Genomic DNA, 18,119 nt, shown 5'->3' with positions numbered 1-18,119 from the left:
GTCATTAGAGACAGAGTGCAAGCTCAGATTAGGGAAGGATGTGAAGGAAATCAGCCGTACCCTTTCAAAGGAATCATCCTGTCATTTGCCTGAAGTGATTTAGGAAAATTACTGGAAACCTAAATCTGGATGGCCGGATGTGGGTTTGAACCGCCATCCTCCTGAATGCAAGCCCAGTGTGCTAACTACTGTGCCACCAGGCTCAGTACAGTTTTAATCTGCCAGAAAATTTCAACACATTTGTCTGTCTTATCTACTACACAACAGCTTTCAGCACAGCAGAGATTTGGGAAAAATATTAGAGAGATGAGGAATAATATTAAGAGCATTAGTATGAATAACTTGTAATTTTGCTACCAACATAAACCAAGGAGTCATCCAAGTGTGCACTCTGTTGAGAACATTCCTATAAAAAAAAACACACACACACACACACACACACGGCAAGACAGCACTGTAAAGTGGCAAGTTGAACTGAGATTATCTTTTACAATATGCAACAATAATCTTTCAATAGTACTGTCTGAAAGTTTTCAATTTACCATAAGAACACCATGGCCTAAAATTTGAGGAAAAAATTGTTTTTAACAATAAAATTATTGCATTTACATATTTATGTATTTGAATAATGCACAAAAATGTCACAGGTTATCAATAACAAACTTAACAAATTTATAAGCTTCTTATGAATAATGGAACAGAGAAGGGAAAGTTTCTGAAATTATTTAAAAACCATTACTGCTGTAGGGATGTGGAAACCTGTTTAATCAAAACACACAGGGCCAATGGAAATGAAGAGCTTGAAATATTTAGTGGGTTATTCACTGTTTAAGTGTACATGGTGAAGATATGAAAGGAACTAGATGTCTAGAGTATCAGAGGTATAAGAAAAAGCACAGAAATAACTGAATGTATGATTTCAGTCAACAACAACCTGAAGAGCATAGCAATCTTAACCAAGAAAATCGTCGTGCTGATGCTCCAGAACATACCTATGAGCCAAAACCATTGCAGAAATGATAATGATGTTCATGAAATGACAAAATTTTTTTCAAACTATGACTTTGCCCCTTTCATTCTGTATCCAACTATATTTTTTCTGGTATCCAATATATTATTATTTCCTTACCTCAGATTTACATTTATTTTCTTACAAATGTGGGAAATGGCAAGACACTTTGTGTTTCACATTCTATGCTAAACTCCCCCCCCCCCCCCCCCCTGCCCCAAACTGACTGAATATATTGATCCACTGTTTGAAGAAAATCGCTGCCAGTAAGACCATGAATAACAAACTGTGGTCTTCAAAACAGCTGTTGATTCAGTTACTGATTTTCAGTATTTTCTGCACCAGCCAGACAGACACCACAATGCCTTCTCTCAAAAATGTACAAAAAGGCATAAAGTTATCAAATTGGGCAACTTGTAATTAATAAATATAGCTTACCACTTCCAGGATCTGGTGTTGTGGGTGGTTCTGGTGTTGTGTATGAGGGAGTAATGAGTGGAGTTGCAGTAGTAGTGGTCGTGGTGGTTGTGGTGGTCGCAACTGTACTGGTGCTCGCAGTCGTCCTCGTTCGCCCACGTGCATTACCCTTCGAGCGATTGCGATTACGTTTACGGGAAGATTGTCTGTTGTTCTGAACAGGAGTGGTCTCAATTTCATTATTTGAGCGCCTGGAAACCATTTGTGAATTTATTAAACTGCATTTGATTAGGCATAAAAGTAAGTAAAACATTAGTTCCAAATATGATAGTGCAGCAGTAAAATACATTGCTCAATGAGTATTTCATTCTTTTGTTTATGGAGCTCTAAATATAGATTGTATCTTGAAAACAGCATTCACCTTTCCTTTCCTGATATTTCTTGTATTCACATGAGAAAAGCTAAAAAATACCAATCAGCATAGGAAAGGCACAGCTATCACTATGAACATACCCTCTGTGCAAATGTCAAATATTATACTAACCACCATCAACAGACTGTACATACACTGCTGGCCATTAAATTGCAACACCATGAAAATGGCACAAACAAAATATCGTACTGGCATTAAGCGTACTATATGCTAGGGTATGAAAATGATTATCATTTCAGCACATACACTAAAGTAATCAGGAGTAACTGCACATATTATGGATTAAGCAGTGGGTTTCTCTTTTAGAAATTGCATTCAATTGTATGAGAAAACACCATCTCTGCAGTTTATCATTCCACAATATTGCTGTTGGCATTGGTTGGGATCCTAAGACTGTAATGTGGATATTGACCCAATGAATTCAGGAGACCTAGACTTAACATTGTGCAGTCTCATGTGATTAGCACCCGAGAGGATGGATCTACTATTTACTCAGACATACAGGATTGTACAGCAATGTCATGTACCTTAAGTCAGGAAATCAACATGCTTGCAGTGACACAGGTATCCAAGTGGACAGTGTGATAAAGTCGAGAGCACCACAGACTGTTATCATGGCAACTCAAAGAGTGAGATGAGCCCACAGTGCTGTGCCCAATGACAATGCTATACACAGTGGTGACCTCACATCATCTTTTCAGTCAGGTAAGTCCCAATTATGTGCACTGTATCACAACAGATTTATCCATGTGTAGAGACTTGGAGGAGAAGAAACATTGCCAGATTCCTGTTGTCATTGTCATACAGTCCCAGCACCTTGTGTGGTGGGGTAGGGTGTCAGGAGGCACATAATGTGATCATCTCTGGTTCACATAACTGGTAATTTGGACAGCAGCTGTTACATATCTGATAAGTAAGGCCAGTGGTCATGCCCTATCTTTGACAAAATAATGCAGACCACTTTTGTCAGTTCTGTCCTGGAATACCTCAGTACCCTGTCTGCATGCTTTTAGGGAATATCATCTAGTGTAAATATCTGGTTACCATTATGATCTATGAATGTGTAGAGTTTAAGCAGCATTGAGAGATGTACCCATATTACCCATATCTTTAATCCAAGAGGAGTTGGATTTGATGCCCAGCTGGATCAGAACTGCTGTTGCTGCCAGAGGCAGCAGTTCAGTGTACTAAATTTTGCACCCTCTATAGCCCCAAGTACCTACAAATTTAAACATGCATTCTTTGTAATGTGCTGTGTACATACAAAAAATAACAATCCTTTTTTTGCTGTACCTCCTGGTGTTGCAGTTTTATGAGCAGGTAATGTATTACCTTTTTACCAAAATTTTTCAATCTATTCTAGACACAAAATTCTCATTCTCATTTTCATACATGATACACATACAGAAAACTGTGTTGCTGCTTTATATGGGTTTATTGAATTTATATAGCATAATGCAAGTTTAATGTTTATCTCCTGCACATTCTGAATGAAATTTTGATACAAACTCTTCTTAAATATGCAGTAACTTACCAGTTTCTGATTATGTATAGAAATTTTAATAGTGGAGTGTACTTCTTATATCTTAGAACTCAACAAAGGATTTCCTGGTCAACCTGCCATCCATTTTCCCAGCTGCTTGTGCTCAGCTCCCATTTAATTTTATTAAAAACAGTAACTGTGTACTCCACTGTAATCTGTTCTCTGAACCATTAGTTTGGTTTCCTGTCTCTCCTACACATTCTCAACATGCACTTCTTCATGGTTTTGGCACTAAAAGTTCAGCTCGTTGCCTTAAGTCAAAACTGATATTGCACACTAATGTTACAGAAACTGTTTCCCAAGCTGGAATGTTCATTTTGATGACCTTTTTGGTTTACCAAAAACACTTCAAAAAATTTGTATTCTTCTGGTTAAGGTATTTGTTTAGTTGTTCATCCAGCTCTTGGCCTCAACTGCTCTAAGTTCAAGAACTAATCATTGTTAATTTGAACTATTTTCTTTTTCATGTGGTGATTTTACAGGTCGTAAGGAAACTAAATACAGTAGAGCGTCGATTATCCGAACGTCGGTCAACCGAACGACCGCTTAACCGAACTGTGTACTCGCTCGCACCTGTTGCCTCCCACCCTACCGTCCATCATCCCCCTCACTCCCAGACCAAGTTTCCCACAGTAGTCGCTGCACTGGGCCACTGCTGGTGGAACATTGCTTCTAATGGGGCCTTCGCGCTGCTGACCGGCCAAGCCGCCAGTTGTAGTGTTTCAACAATCAGCACACTTCTGTCGGCTTGGCACTGGCAATAGAAGTAGTGGCAGTATCAAAGCTGTTCACAGCAACAGCTGCGCCAGCTTAGAGTTGAGGTGCTTCTCACGGTGCAAACAGTCACCTTCTGTTCTCTGTTTCAACCACTTGTGTGCTGCTGTGTGAAGAAGTGAACTTGACGATACAAAATACTTAAACGCTTAAACGTAAACGTGTTGTCCTTTCTGTGTGGGACAAGTACGAGATTATTAAAAGGTAATGAAGAAAGTACATGACTTAGCTGCTCGTAAGCATGTAGGCTTGCTTAGACAGACCAAAATAAAGGATTTTTTTTAAACATTAATTTTGTATACTGTGTGTATTGTTCATGCAAAACGCGTATGTAATATGTATATATTTTTGTTTAATAAACTGTGCCACATACTATATATTCCTACTGAAGTTGCCTTTGTATTTTACTTTGTAATACTAAAAGAGATGCCTGTTTTTATGAATAAATTTACTGTACAGTACTTCTTTTTGGCAAATAAACATGTACAGTTCGATTATCCGAACAAACCAGTTTTCCGAACACCCAAGTCCCCCAATTACTTCGGATAATAGACACTCTACTGTACCCAAAATTTTAGAATGTTCATAGGAGATAAAAAGAAACACTTTTTTTGGTCCATGAATGAGTTGGTACTAGTGATGTCAAAGACATTGTTCAGGCTGCTTTGTGATGAATATTCTTTGGAGATGCTGCTGAAAATGTCATCCATCCACATTAAGGCACAAGTGGCATTTGTATGCTAATGATTGTCTAACATGGTCAAAACAACCAGGTGTTTCACAAATAATGGCTGCACATTTAGTCAAACAAGCAAATATTTCTTCTGGAGTGTCAATCTGTGTTTCATACAGCAAAGGATTTATGTTCCCCCTCAAAAAGAAATCTGTAGGTCAGAACATCTCTAAAGCAACATTCATTAAGTGGTAATTGTTACTGATTTTCAGGTCTGCTATCAAAATTGCTAATTAAGTTTTATTACTTGATTTATTTACCTGCACTACAGATAAGTAGCACAAAGTCTTCTTTTTCTCAGTTAAAGAATCTGAAAACACTATTCTAGGTTTACTGAGCATAGTTTCAGCTTTTTGGAACTTTCATATCAAACAATACTTTCAATGTTGAATTTCTGACTATCCTGATGAATGCTAATGCTAGATGTAGGACTGATGTATATATTTCATTTTTAAGGAAAAAATTAAACCATAGGATCACTGCCTGAAGAACGTTTCCATCAGTTTAAAGCTTGCGCAGCAAACACTCTCAAGACAGATTTTGACATACCAGAAGGTATATCCACTACACATCATAAAGAAAAAGAAATCATTGGAACAAGTAACACTGGACATTTCACAGGTTTAAAAATCCTTCATAAAGTCATACAATCAATAAAAATAAAATACAATAATCTGAAGGTGAGCTCCAATCTTTGAACTGCCCCCAAAGTTGAGGAGATTTTGCGTAAACTGGGTGACAGAGAGGTTTTGCAAAATTGATCTTCATGACATATACCTCCAACTCCCTTTGGGCATAGCATTCAGGGACATTTTGGTTATCAGTACCCCATTTGGCCTTTTTCAACACAGTTGGCTCCCTTTTGATATCACCAGTCCACTGGCAATTTTCCAGTGGTGTCCTGAATGACTGTTGCAGAATGTTCCCAACACTGCAAACTAATTGGACAATATCCTGGTCACTGATGCCTCTGCCGAGGACCTCACCCACAATCTGGATGATTTGTTGGCAGTGTTGATCGCGTGGGCCTCTGTTGTAACAATGGCAAGTGTGAACTGTTTATGCAACAAGTGGAATATTTAGGCCATGTCCTTAGTGCTTCTGGCATCAGCCCAATCCCACATGTGTTGCGGTCATCCAGAAGCTCCCTGTGACTCGCAACAAAACACATCTCAAATCTGTCTCATGTTAACTAAACTATTACTGCTGTTTCATTCCCCAACAGCTGCAGTTTCAGAGCCTCTTCACTGACTCCTCTGCAAGAATGTCTCATAGCACTGGTCTGCTCAGTGTGACAGGATGTTCCACGTATTAAAACAGGTGCCCCTACAACCTACATGCTTGATGACCTATGAACCCTCCTGGCCACTTGCGCTCACTGCCGGTGTCTCCGATTATGGTGTAGGAGATGTTCTCTCACACATGATTAATGGAGTGAAGCAGCCAATTATGACTGTGTCTAAGACTCTTAATTCTGCTCAGCTCAACTACAGCCAAGCTGAAAAACAAGCAGTGGCCATTATTTTTTGGCTCAAAAAGTCCCATGATTATGTCTTATTATATTGTTAAACCAAATATTGCACTAGGCTATTGAATGGTCACATAACATTCTACTTTAAAAACTCTTTTTCTACAGGGAAACAAGTTGACATTATCAGTTGATTCTGACTCCTGCATGGAACATATGATGACCAGTTTTTTTTTCCTCCATCTGTGCATCATGGAGACACAATTCCAATTATCTGTTGATACATTAGAGCAAATGCTCCTGGTGATGGACTCTCAAGAAGGATCACCCACTATGGCATCTTAAAAAGCATTCTTTATTTATTTTATTACTAGTTATAGATTTCATAGTAACTCCATATTTAATAATACTGAAATTCGGGTCTCCATAATTTATCATGTTCCTATTGTATTTTTTTTAGCAGTAAATAGCATAGTCTTTGCTTAGGTTGTTATGCATCACTATAAAAATAATTAAAAGATATTTCATTAAAATCATCCTCATCTATGCACTAACATATCCATATTCTGATAAGGAAGTTGAAGCCTTCTGCAAAGAGTTATAGCAACTGATAAATCTCAGTGAACTTCAGTACAAGTGACTGCTGATTCTAAAGATACAGAGAAAATAAATGAATACAGAGCTAGAAGAAAGATAAATTTAGCAGTAAGTTCAGCATGTTAGAAAATTGTGGTTGTACCGATGCAGATGAAGGAACAGTTATGTAACAAAACTGATTAGCCAAACAGCACAAGATGTTACATAAATAAAGAAGGCAAATGATGAGAAAATCCAAAATAAAACAAAGAAACCATTAAAGACAAGGCAAGAATTTCAAGCAAATGATAATACAAGTATGGTAGTACATGCTAATTTAAACAAAACAGTTTGATATGTTTTGAAGGACATGCGAAAAAAATTAAAAACTGGCAACAATAACGATGATTAAGATTCAAATTTTATCACTATTTAATATCTTTGGTGTCTTTAAATGTTGCTCTGCATATGTTCTCAAGTCAATTGTTAGTAGTAGTGTGTCGATAACCTACAGTTCACAAGACTTCATGCATTTATGATATCATTTTGACATTGCATGCTATATCTGTTGTGACTCGCTGATCTTTCAAAGCGTCGCTGCGCAGTTACGCGCATCCTCTACATGTCTGCCAGCCATGCAGCAGCAGCGCCACCTAAGCGACCAGCCAGCCAGCGGCCACTAGACTTGGACTCAGTTATGATTTGACTGTTAAAGTGTACACACATCTTACTCTGTTTACTTGATCTGTGACGTTCATGTATTGCGTCTTCCTTGAAATATATTTGTTCAACTTTAAGTTATAACAATTGGCGACGAGGTAGTGATTTTTCTTTTCCATCATTGACCCACATGTTTCGATGGCTACTTTAGAGCAACTATTGCAAGGTCTCATAGAACAGCAAATGCTTCTCACAAATGCGATTCGTGATTTCGTCGCGGCATCAAATGCGAGGCGTCTCTCGTCGTTGTCTCTACCTGCTTTTCCTCCTTATGACGAGACGGCGGAAGACTGGTCTGATTACGAAAAACGTCTTTGACTGCACTTCTTGGCATTTCATGTCGCGGACAAACAAACGTGTAAGTCTCTGTTGCTTTCATTGATTTCACCTCAAATGTATCGGCTGTTGTTGCAATTGGCTCCTTTGAAAGATCCTGCATCTTTGTCCTTTGCTGAAATGTGCTCACTTCTGTCCGTCTATTTTCAAAAGCAAACGCATGTGGTAGCCTCTTGTGTTGCCTTTTATCGTTGTCAAAAACAACCGAATCAATCCTATCGCGCTTGGGCTGCTGAACTTCACGGCCTCAGTAGAAAGGGTCAATTTGTTACTGAAGTTCACAAAGAATCCTACACTGATTCCATGGTACGGGATGCTATTATCCGAATGGCGCCCGACAAAGAAGTTAGGCAACGTGCCCTTCAGTTGGCAAATCTGACTCTAGATAAAGTCCTATCCATCGCTCAGTCTTTTGAAATTTCTCGCTCCACTGGAGCGCAAATAGAGGCATGGGGCGACGTCGGGGAAATACAACCTCTGTGTGATGTTGATGATGCGTGTGGCGTGTCTCCGCCGGCCGACGTGGCTGCAGTACACTCCTAAGCACAGCCTTGGCCTAACCGTAAACAAACTTCTAATAAACTGCAGCAAAACCCACGGCAACTTCCTTCGTGTCCGCGGTGTTTTACGAAACATTCACGAGAAGACTGTCCACAACATTGGGCCGTGTGTCACAAATGCAAAAAAAAAAAAGGGTCATGTGTCATCTGTTTGCAAATCCAACCGCATACATGATGTTTATGAACATAACGCTGATTTTGGTTCTGTGTTGTCTGTCAATTGTACTTCTTCCCTTTCAGGGAAGTTATTCCTCACTGTCCAAATACTTGCTCGAGATGTTTGCATGCAGGTGGATACTGGTTCTGCTGCCACTATCATCAATTCTCAGACATATCTTCAGTTGGGTTCTCCAATCCTGTCACCTGTCACTAGACAATTACGGACTTGCAATAAACAGAAGATTTCTCTCTTGGGACAATTTGATGCTGAGATATCTTACAAATCTGTCATTCGCACTGTTCCCATATTTGTGGTCGACCATAGCAATGTAGAGAATCTTTTTGGTTTCGATGCCTTTTGTGATTTTGGGTTCTCCACAGATGACTCTGTCAGTATTGTCTCTGATGCTATTCCTTATGCTCAATTGGATTCCTTGTCGACGACATTTTTGTCCCTTTTTTCTCCTGGGTTAAGTCATGCAAACGACTTTGAAGCTCATATCACACTCAAACCCACTGCTCGGCCTAAGCTTTTTCAGGTTCGGCCCATTCCTGTGGCCCTTCGTGATCAGGTCAAACGGGAGCTGGATTGTCTCACTGCTTCAGGGGTCTTGCTTCCTGTCACTTCCAGTGAGTGGTCCTCTCCTGTCGTCATCGTTGCTAAGCCAAATAGTGATATTCGTCTCTGTGGCAATTTCAAAGCCACTGTAAATGCTCAATGCCTTATCGACACTTACTCTATGTCTCAACCTGAATAATTGTTCACTAAACTTGCTGGAGGCCAGTATTTTTCTAAACTTGACCTGTCAGAAGCTTATAATCAACTTCCTCTCGACGCTGCTTCCCGGCAGTTTCTAGTCCTTAACACACCTTTCGGCCTCTATCAATACCAACGATTGCCATTCGGGGTTGCCAGCGCCCCTGCTCTCTTTCAGCGATTCTTGGAACAATTATTGCTCACTGTCCCTGGGTGTATAAATTACCAGGACGACATTGTTGTCACTGGCTCCACCACTGACGAACATCTTCAAAATCTCCGCACACTTATTCATGTCTTACAGACTGCCGGTCTTAGGTGTAATCTTCAGAAATCAAACTTTTTTCAGGCATCTATCACGTACTTGGGGTTTCAACTCTCTCGGGATGGTATTCGTCCTATTCAGCAAACTGTCGCTGCGATCGATGCCCTTCCTCGCCCTACATCTGTTAAGGAACTGCCAGGCCTTCTTTGGGAAAATAGCATACTATCACAAGTTTTTACCATCTGCTGCTTTGGTGGCTCAGCCGTTGCATCGCCTGTTGCATAGAAACGTGCCTTTTCACTGGTCCACGTCATGCGATGTGGCTTTCCAGAAACTGAAGACTATGCTGAAACAGGCCCTGTGCCTGGCTACTTATCAACCTGGCCAACATCTTGTTCTTGCAATGGATGCCTCTCAATATGGGGTCGGTGCAATACTTGTGCACCATTTTTCTGACGGTTCTGAACAACCCATTGCTTATGCCTCCAAAATGCTCACAGATGCCCAACAAAAGTATTCTCAAATTGAAAAAGAAGCTTTGGCCATTATTTATGCTCTTCATAAGTTTGGTGTTTTTCTCTATGGATCCAAATTTCATCTTGTTATGGATCACAAACCACTTGTTTCCTTGTTTCATCCATCAATGTCACTTCCTGACAAGGCTGCACACTGCCTCCAGCGTTGGGCTCTTTAATTGTCTCATTTCAATTATGAGATTCATTTCCGGCCGATGGCTCAACATGCAAATGTTGATGCACTGTCTCGCCTTCCCATGGGTCCTGATATGGCATTAGATAGGGACGAACTTTTGTGTTTCCACCTGGATGTTGCCGAGCAGTGGGTTGTGGATGGGTTCCCCATCACCAGGGACCGGCTGGCGGCTGCTACGGGTTCTCACCCTACTCTCTCCCGGGTTTTACGCTGCATTCAGAAGGGTTGGCCAGATTATCCATCTGCTAAGACTTCTTGTCCGTTGTGGAACTACTACGCTTTGCGTTACCGCCTCACGGTTAGGGATGGTGGTATCCTCCTTTCCACTGAAAATGCTTCGCCGCATGTTGTGGTACCTGCGTCTTTGCGTGCTTCGGTCTTACACCTCCTTCACCAAGGGCACTGGGGTGTCTCTCGAACAAAATCTCTGGCGTGCTGTCATGTGCACTGGCCCGGCATCGACTCTGAAATCGCACACATGGTCACTGCCTGCGGCCCTCATGCATCACAGGCCGCCGCCCCAAAGTCATCTTTGTCACCGTGGCCTTCACCTGAGAAGCCCTGGGAGCATATTCAAGCTGACTTCGCGGGACCTTTTCTAGGTACTTATTGGCTTCTCGTTATTGACGCCTACTCTAACTTTCCTTTCATTGTCCATTGCACGTCGCCTAGCAACGCGGCCACCACCAATGCTCCAGCTCGCATTTTCTCTTTGGAAGGCCTTCCCTCTACTCTTGTTACTGATAATGGTCTGCAATTTGCCTCTTCCAATTTTGTGGATTTTTGTGCCCATCACGGCGTCATGAATGTCACGGCCCCTCTGTTCCATCCACAGTCAAACAGTGAGGCTGAACAACTGGTCTGCACATTTAAAGCTCAGATGAGGAAACTCCTCACTTCTTCTGCTGCTGATGATGCACTTCTCCAATTTCTGGCTTCTTACTGTTTCACCCTCATGGGCGACCACAGCCCGGCTGAGGTCTTACATGGCTGACAGCCCCGCACGCTACTTCATCTTCCACGGCCTTCCACCTCATGGCCGCGGGTGCCTTCACTTGGCCGGTTCACCGCTGACGACCTTGTATGGGTACTGGGATATGGCAGGCGGCCAAAATGGAGTACGACACCGTGTCCGATGCCTGTATGAAATCCAGATGGACACGGGTGTTGCAGTGCGTCATTCAGACCAGCTTTGGCCTCGTGTGCCGACAACGCCTGTTCCGGATGCCGCTACACCACCTTCGGCTCTACCTGACGCTCGGGATACTAGAATCTCTCATTACTCACAACACAGTCCGCTCACCATCATATCGGTGCCAGCACAAGAACTGACACCACCAGCACACGTGCCCATGCAGGAACCAGATGACCATCATCTGTCGGAGCACCTCTACTCGCCTCCTTCTCCTACGGACGCGGACACATCTCCCATGTCTCCTGTTTTAACAACCGGACTTGCCGCAATGGGCAGATTGGTGCATGGGGCCCCAGCAGATTCAACCTCCACGTCTCCTGTCATCTCAACCCGTTATCATCGGGGACACTTCCATCCGTATGGGAAGCCTCCTCCTTGAGACTTTATGGCCAGTCAAACAACACCTATGGACATTAGCAAACTGCAGGCCATCTCCATCAAGACCTGTGCAAAAAATTCAAAGGGGGGAAAAGTGTCGTGACTCGCCGATCTTTCAAAGTGCCGCCGCGCAGTTACGCACGTCCTCTACATGCAGCGCTGTCTGCCAGCCATGCAGCAGCAGTGCCACCTAAGCGGCCATCCAGCCAGCGGCCACTAGACTTGGACTCAGTTAGGATTTGACTGTTAAAGTGTATTGATCTGTGACTTTCATGTATTGCGTCTTCCTTGAAATGTATTAGTTCAACTTGAAGTTATAACAATATCAAAGATGAAAAGAGCTGTCTATTGACTTTAGTGATCATTTCGTTCACAACATGTGAGGCGAACATGTCATTCAAACCAATAACACTCACCTCAAATATAGAGAACTGGAGGTTATGCTTTTTCTTTGCTGCAGGATATGTTAACCTTGAAGTTTCATTGTTTGTAAATGTGTGAAGTCCTACATTCAAGTCGACTGGACTGTGGATAAGGAAGAGATTAAAGCGTTGGCAGGAATTAACTTTGAAAATTATGGAAAAAGTTCTACTATCTGTTTTTCATAATATACCTTCATAACCTCCACAATTGAGATGACTTACTGATATATTTTCATTTCATGCACCGACAGATGCAGAGAGACCTGTTCTCAAAAATTACTGAATGTCAGTCCTGTCACATACTCATTTTTGATCATATAGCACTACTTCAAGTGGCCTCATTGAGCATGCCACATTTGCATATCACATTTTGCAGCTTTTGTCTTGGCAACGACACACATCTTAGGACCATATTGTTGTAAATAAAACAGGTTACCAACACTGTATGCAACCACTTTGACTTTACCATTAGCATCTCATATAACTGCAAGAGTTTTCTCAAATGTCTCTGTGAGGCTGTTGTTTACAACCTTTGCCAATGACCCAGATTGCTTCTGAACATTGGCGTGTATATAGTGTTTTCTAGCATCATGAAGTTGGTGCCACTGGCTGCAGTTGTGATGCGTATGGCAGCTTCTCTTACTTGCATAGTTCTGTTGTCAGTGAGCATAAATTCTCTTACGTTTCTGTCAAATGTGTGACCATTTTTGGATAATTGCACATGTGTGATGTGTAACCATTGTCCATGCACCAAAAAATGTTGGAGACACAAAACTTAGATGCCAGAGACACAGCAGTGAGGTTTGCTGACTATGTTTGCAGCTTCCAGAATTAGTTTCTTCCTTGAAAAAACACTCATGATATTTGTGGTCCTTCTTTTTACTAAAGTGCATTTATACACAGATATTTCCCTTCTTTTTTGTTTTGATATTTGTTCTAATTTGCCACTGTCATTCACAGCACTTTTTGACTTGTTCATGAAACGTTTACCCTGTTCAGAAAAACATTGTGTGTTTTTCTGCAGTTTTTACATTTAGTGTCTTGACATCTAGTAGATTATCACAGGGTTCAATAGCATATCCAAAATTGTCATAGCTTAGCTATCTGGAAGACTGTGAAACAGCAGTTTTGTCAACAGATCACCATTTATGTCAACTCCCATTGCTTGTAAGTTGTCCACAGCATAGAAGAATCCAGTAAGATGCTGTGTAACATCATCAATAGTTTGCATTTTGTGAAACACGAGGCATTTAAGCAGTGTTGTTATGCGAGCAGATCCTTTGGCCATATACACTCCTGGAAATGGAAAAAAGAACACATTGACACCGGTGTGTCAGACCCACCATACTTGCTCCGGACACTGCGAGAGGGCTGTACAAGCAATGATCACACGCACGGCACAGCGGACACACCAGGAACCGCGGTGTTGGCTGTCGAATGGCGCTAGCTGCGCAGCATTTGTGCACCGCCGCCGTCAGTGTCAGCCAGTTTGCCGTGGCATACGGAGCTCCATCGCAGTCTTTAACACTGGTAGCATGCCGTGACAGCGTGGACGTGAACCGTATGTGCAGTTGACGGACTTTGAGCGAGGGCGTATAGTGGGCATGCGGGAGGCCGGGTGGACGTACCGCCGAATTGCTCAACACGTGGGGCGTGAGGTCTCCACAGTACATCGATGTTGTCGCCAGTGGTCGGTGGAAGGTGCACGTGCCCGTCGACCTGGGACCGGACCGCAGCGACGCACGGATGCACGCCAAGACCGTAGGATCCTACGCAGTGCCGTAGGGGACCGCACCGCCACTTCCCAGCAAATTAGGGACACTGTTGCTCCTGGGGTATCGGCGAGGACCATTCGCAACCATCTTCATGCAGCTGGGCTACGGTCCCGCACACCGTTAGGCCGTCTTCTGCTCACGCCCCAACATCGTGCAGCCCGCCTCCAGTGATGTCGCGACAGGAGTGAATGGAGGGACGAATGGAGACGTGTCATCTTCAGTGATGAGAGTCGCTTCTGCCTTGGTGCCAATGATGGTCGTATGCGTGTTTGGCGCCGTGCAGGTGAGCGCCACAATCAGGACTGCATACGACCGAGGCACACAGGGCCAACACCCGGCATCATGGTGTGGGGAGCGATCTCCTACACTGGCCGTACACCACTGGTGATCGTCGAGGGGACACTGAATAGTGCACGGTACATCCAAACCGTCATTGAACCCATCGTTCTACCATTCTTAGACCAGCAAGGGAACTTGCTGTTCCAACAGGACAATGCACGTCCGCATGTATCCCGTGCCACCCAACGTGCTCTAGAAGGTGTAAGTCAACTACCCTGGCCAGCAAGATCTCCGGATCTGTCCCCCATTGAGCATGTTTGAGACTGGATGAAGTGTCGTCTCACGCGGTCTGCACGTCCAGCACGAACGCTGGTCCAACTGAGGCGCCAGGTGGAAATGGCATGGCAAGCCGTTCCACAGGACTACATCCAGCATCTCTACGATCGTCTCCATGGGAGAATAGCAGCCTGCATTGCTGCGAAAGGTGGATATACACTGTACTAGTGCCGACATTGTGCATGCTCTGTTGCCTGTGTCTATGTGCCTGTGGTTCTGTCAGTGTGATCATGTGATGTATCTGACCCCAGGAATGTGTCAATAAAGTTTCCCCTTCCTGGGACAATGAATTCACGGTGTTCTTATTTCAATTTCCAGGAGTGTACATTGTTTCTAGTTTAAGCCACACCTCACATGATGTAGTTCAGTTCTTTACTTGCTTCAGCTCGGTCAGATTGATGGATAAAATTAGGTGTGCTTTTTCATTTCCCTCTGCTGCAATCCACGTTTTGTATGCAGCTTCTGTAGTGGAAAGCACTTCAGCTTCATCAGCCACAGCAGGTTGCAGTATGCATCTCCAGATATGTGTTGTCTTTGATGAGTGACGCTTCATATTGTATTCTCCATGTGTCATAATTGTCACATGACAGCATTTCTAGTTGTTGTGCATCAGTAATATTCACCATAAGGTATTCGTTTTGTTAAGGGTGATTCACACTAGACTGTCATGTCAGGTCAATTTCAGAGAGTATACACGCTAACCGTCACATAATGTCAATCTGCTTAGACCAGTACCGAAAGGTGAAAGTGAAGTTATGAGTTGGGCTGCCATCTGTGACACAAAAAGTCAGAGTATAGTATCATCAGAGTTGAGGAAACAACGACAATGGGTTTTATCTTCATAACTTATGTTCTTGATCAATTCTGTATGGTAAATTGCTGAGAAGTGGACATTTCCATTTATGTTCTTATTCACACTGAAGTGCCAAAGAAACTGGTACAGGCATGCGTATTCAAATGCAGAAATATGTAAACAGGCGGAATACGGTGCTGTGGTCGGCAATGCCTATATACGACAACAAGTATCTGGCGCAGTTGTTAGGTCAGTTACTGCTGCTAAAATGACAGGTTATCAAGATTTAAGTGAGTCTGAATGTGGTGTTATAGTCAGTGCACAGGCGATAGGACACAGCATCTCCAAGGCAGCGAGGAAGGGGGGATTTTCCCATATGACCATTTCACGAGTGTGCCGTGAATATCAGGAATCCGGTGAAATATCAAATCTCAGACATCAATGCACCAGGAAAAAGATCCTGCAAGAACAGGACCAATGATGACTGAAGACAATTGTTCAACATGACAAAAGTTCAACCCTTCCATAAATTGCTGCAGATTTCAATGCTGGGCCATCAACAAGTATCAGTGTGAGAACCATTCAATGAAACATCATTGATATGGGTTTTCAGAGCCAAAGGGACTGTTCAAGCTGATGGAGGCTCTGTAATGGTGTGGGACATGTGCAGATGGAGTGTTATGGGACCTCTGATACCACTAGATACCACTCTGATAGGTGACATGTACGAAGGATCCTCTCTGATCACCTGCATTCATTTGTGTCCATTGTGCATTCTGACAGACTTGGGTAATTCCAGTAGGATAATGTAACACCCCACATGTCCATAATTGCTACAGAGTGGCTCCAGGAACATTCTACTGAGTTTAAACACCTCCACTGGCCACCAAACTCCTCAGACATGAACGTTAGTGGGTATATCTGGGATGCCTTGCAACGTGCTGTTCAGGAGAGATTGACACCCCCTCATATTCTTGTGAATTTATGGACAGCCCTGAATGATTCATGCTGTCAATTCCCTCCAGCACTACTTAAGACATTAGTCGAGTCTATGCCATGTCATGTTGCGGCACTTCTGCATGGTCGCTGGGGCCCTACACGATATTAGGCAGGTGTACCAGTTTCTTTGGCTCTTCAGTGTATATACAATGTATGTATCATCTCTATTCTCTTTTTGGAAAAAATAAATCATGTTTCACTTCAGATTTCTGGCTTCGTTTATGGAAGTCCATCCAATAGGGGAAAAAAAATCTGCCATCTGTCATGCAATATTTGCAATTTCTCAGAAAAACAGAGAAACTTGTAGAATAAAAGATTAAGACACAGAAGCACAAAATAATGTACTACACAATGAGTGAGTGCAAGGAAAATCAGTTTGCTTCTGATTTTGGCAGTTCTCCCCACCAGTGTTACAGTCAAAACTTTCTTCCCAAGAAATACTGACATGAAGTGGTATTGATGACCTGTGTAAGTTTTTCCATTTGAAATGCATTGTAGGATGTTTTAGATTATGTGATCTGATGGCCAGTGTGAATTAGTCCTCAATGAACCAATTTTGGCACCTTTTACCTTATAAATTTAAGTTTTTGTCTAATCAAAAAATAACGCTTTTCACGATCATGTAACCTGGACCTGTAATCTGTTGGGATCTGGTATGAGAACACAGGCATAACATGTAATTTATTACAGAACAGCTTTATTCATAACTCACTGCACAGAGAAAACACAAAACTGGTGATGTTCAGTTCACAAGACTTCGTGCAAATGTGATGTCATTTTGACGTCGCACACAGTTCTCAAAGACTGCAGCAACTGCTATCGACTTTCATCAGTGTTCAATGCAGGATGCTTGGGAGACACCATATGGCATGCTGGATTCCGTAATGTTGTATAGCAACTTACTTGTTACCAAAGTATGCCATTTTAGTGCAATGGTATAGAGAAGATCGATAAAAATATGTCACTCTTGATACAATTTGTCATAATTAAATGTCATGTAATGATGTATCGATGGTTAAAAGCTTCATAAGGTCAAAATTACCACAAAAAGGCCAAAATTTCGCTTATATGTGTCGTGCAATGGTCACATTACATGTAAATTTAAGGTGGAGAGGGAGAAAAAGGAAAAGAAAGGGATTACTGATATCAGCTGCATCAAGTCATTACGTGGAATCGGTGGTGATGGGCGAAAATGTGTACAAGACCAGGATTCAAAACCAGGATCTCCTGATTTCTAGTTAGGTGGGTTAACCACTGCACCACCCAGGACACACTGTTATTGTAACTGCGTGGACTATCTCAGCACACCTCACAGCCAACCCACATTCCCACCTAGTGCCACTTATCAGCAGTCCCTGTCCATTTTCTCTATTCCAGTAGGAAGTCGGATGTACTTGTGCACGTGTAGTGAAGAAAGGTGGATCAATTGCCCATCTAGGTGAATCAATTATATGAATGTGTGGCATCTGTTCTTTCAGCCA

General features: G+C 42.5%; 1 protein-coding gene across 1 annotated transcript in view; it reads right to left on the bottom strand.

Annotated features, from left to right (window-relative positions):
- LOC126185214 (serine-rich adhesin for platelets-like) overlaps window positions 1-18,119 on the bottom strand; it is a 504,218-nt gene that overhangs the window by 98,344 nt on the left and 387,755 nt on the right. Inside the window, exon 10 of the mRNA XM_049928096.1 lies at window positions 1,448-1,677. Coding sequence (XP_049784053.1) covers window positions 1,448-1,677 — 230 coding nt within the window. The remainder of the gene's footprint in view (window positions 1-1,447; window positions 1,678-18,119) is intronic.

Source organism: Schistocerca cancellata, chromosome 4 (assembly GCF_023864275.1).
Source record: "Schistocerca cancellata isolate TAMUIC-IGC-003103 chromosome 4, iqSchCanc2.1, whole genome shotgun sequence".
Taxonomy (NCBI): domain Eukaryota; kingdom Metazoa; phylum Arthropoda; class Insecta; order Orthoptera; family Acrididae; genus Schistocerca; species Schistocerca cancellata.
This window is presented reverse-complemented; position numbering and strand designations above follow the sequence as displayed.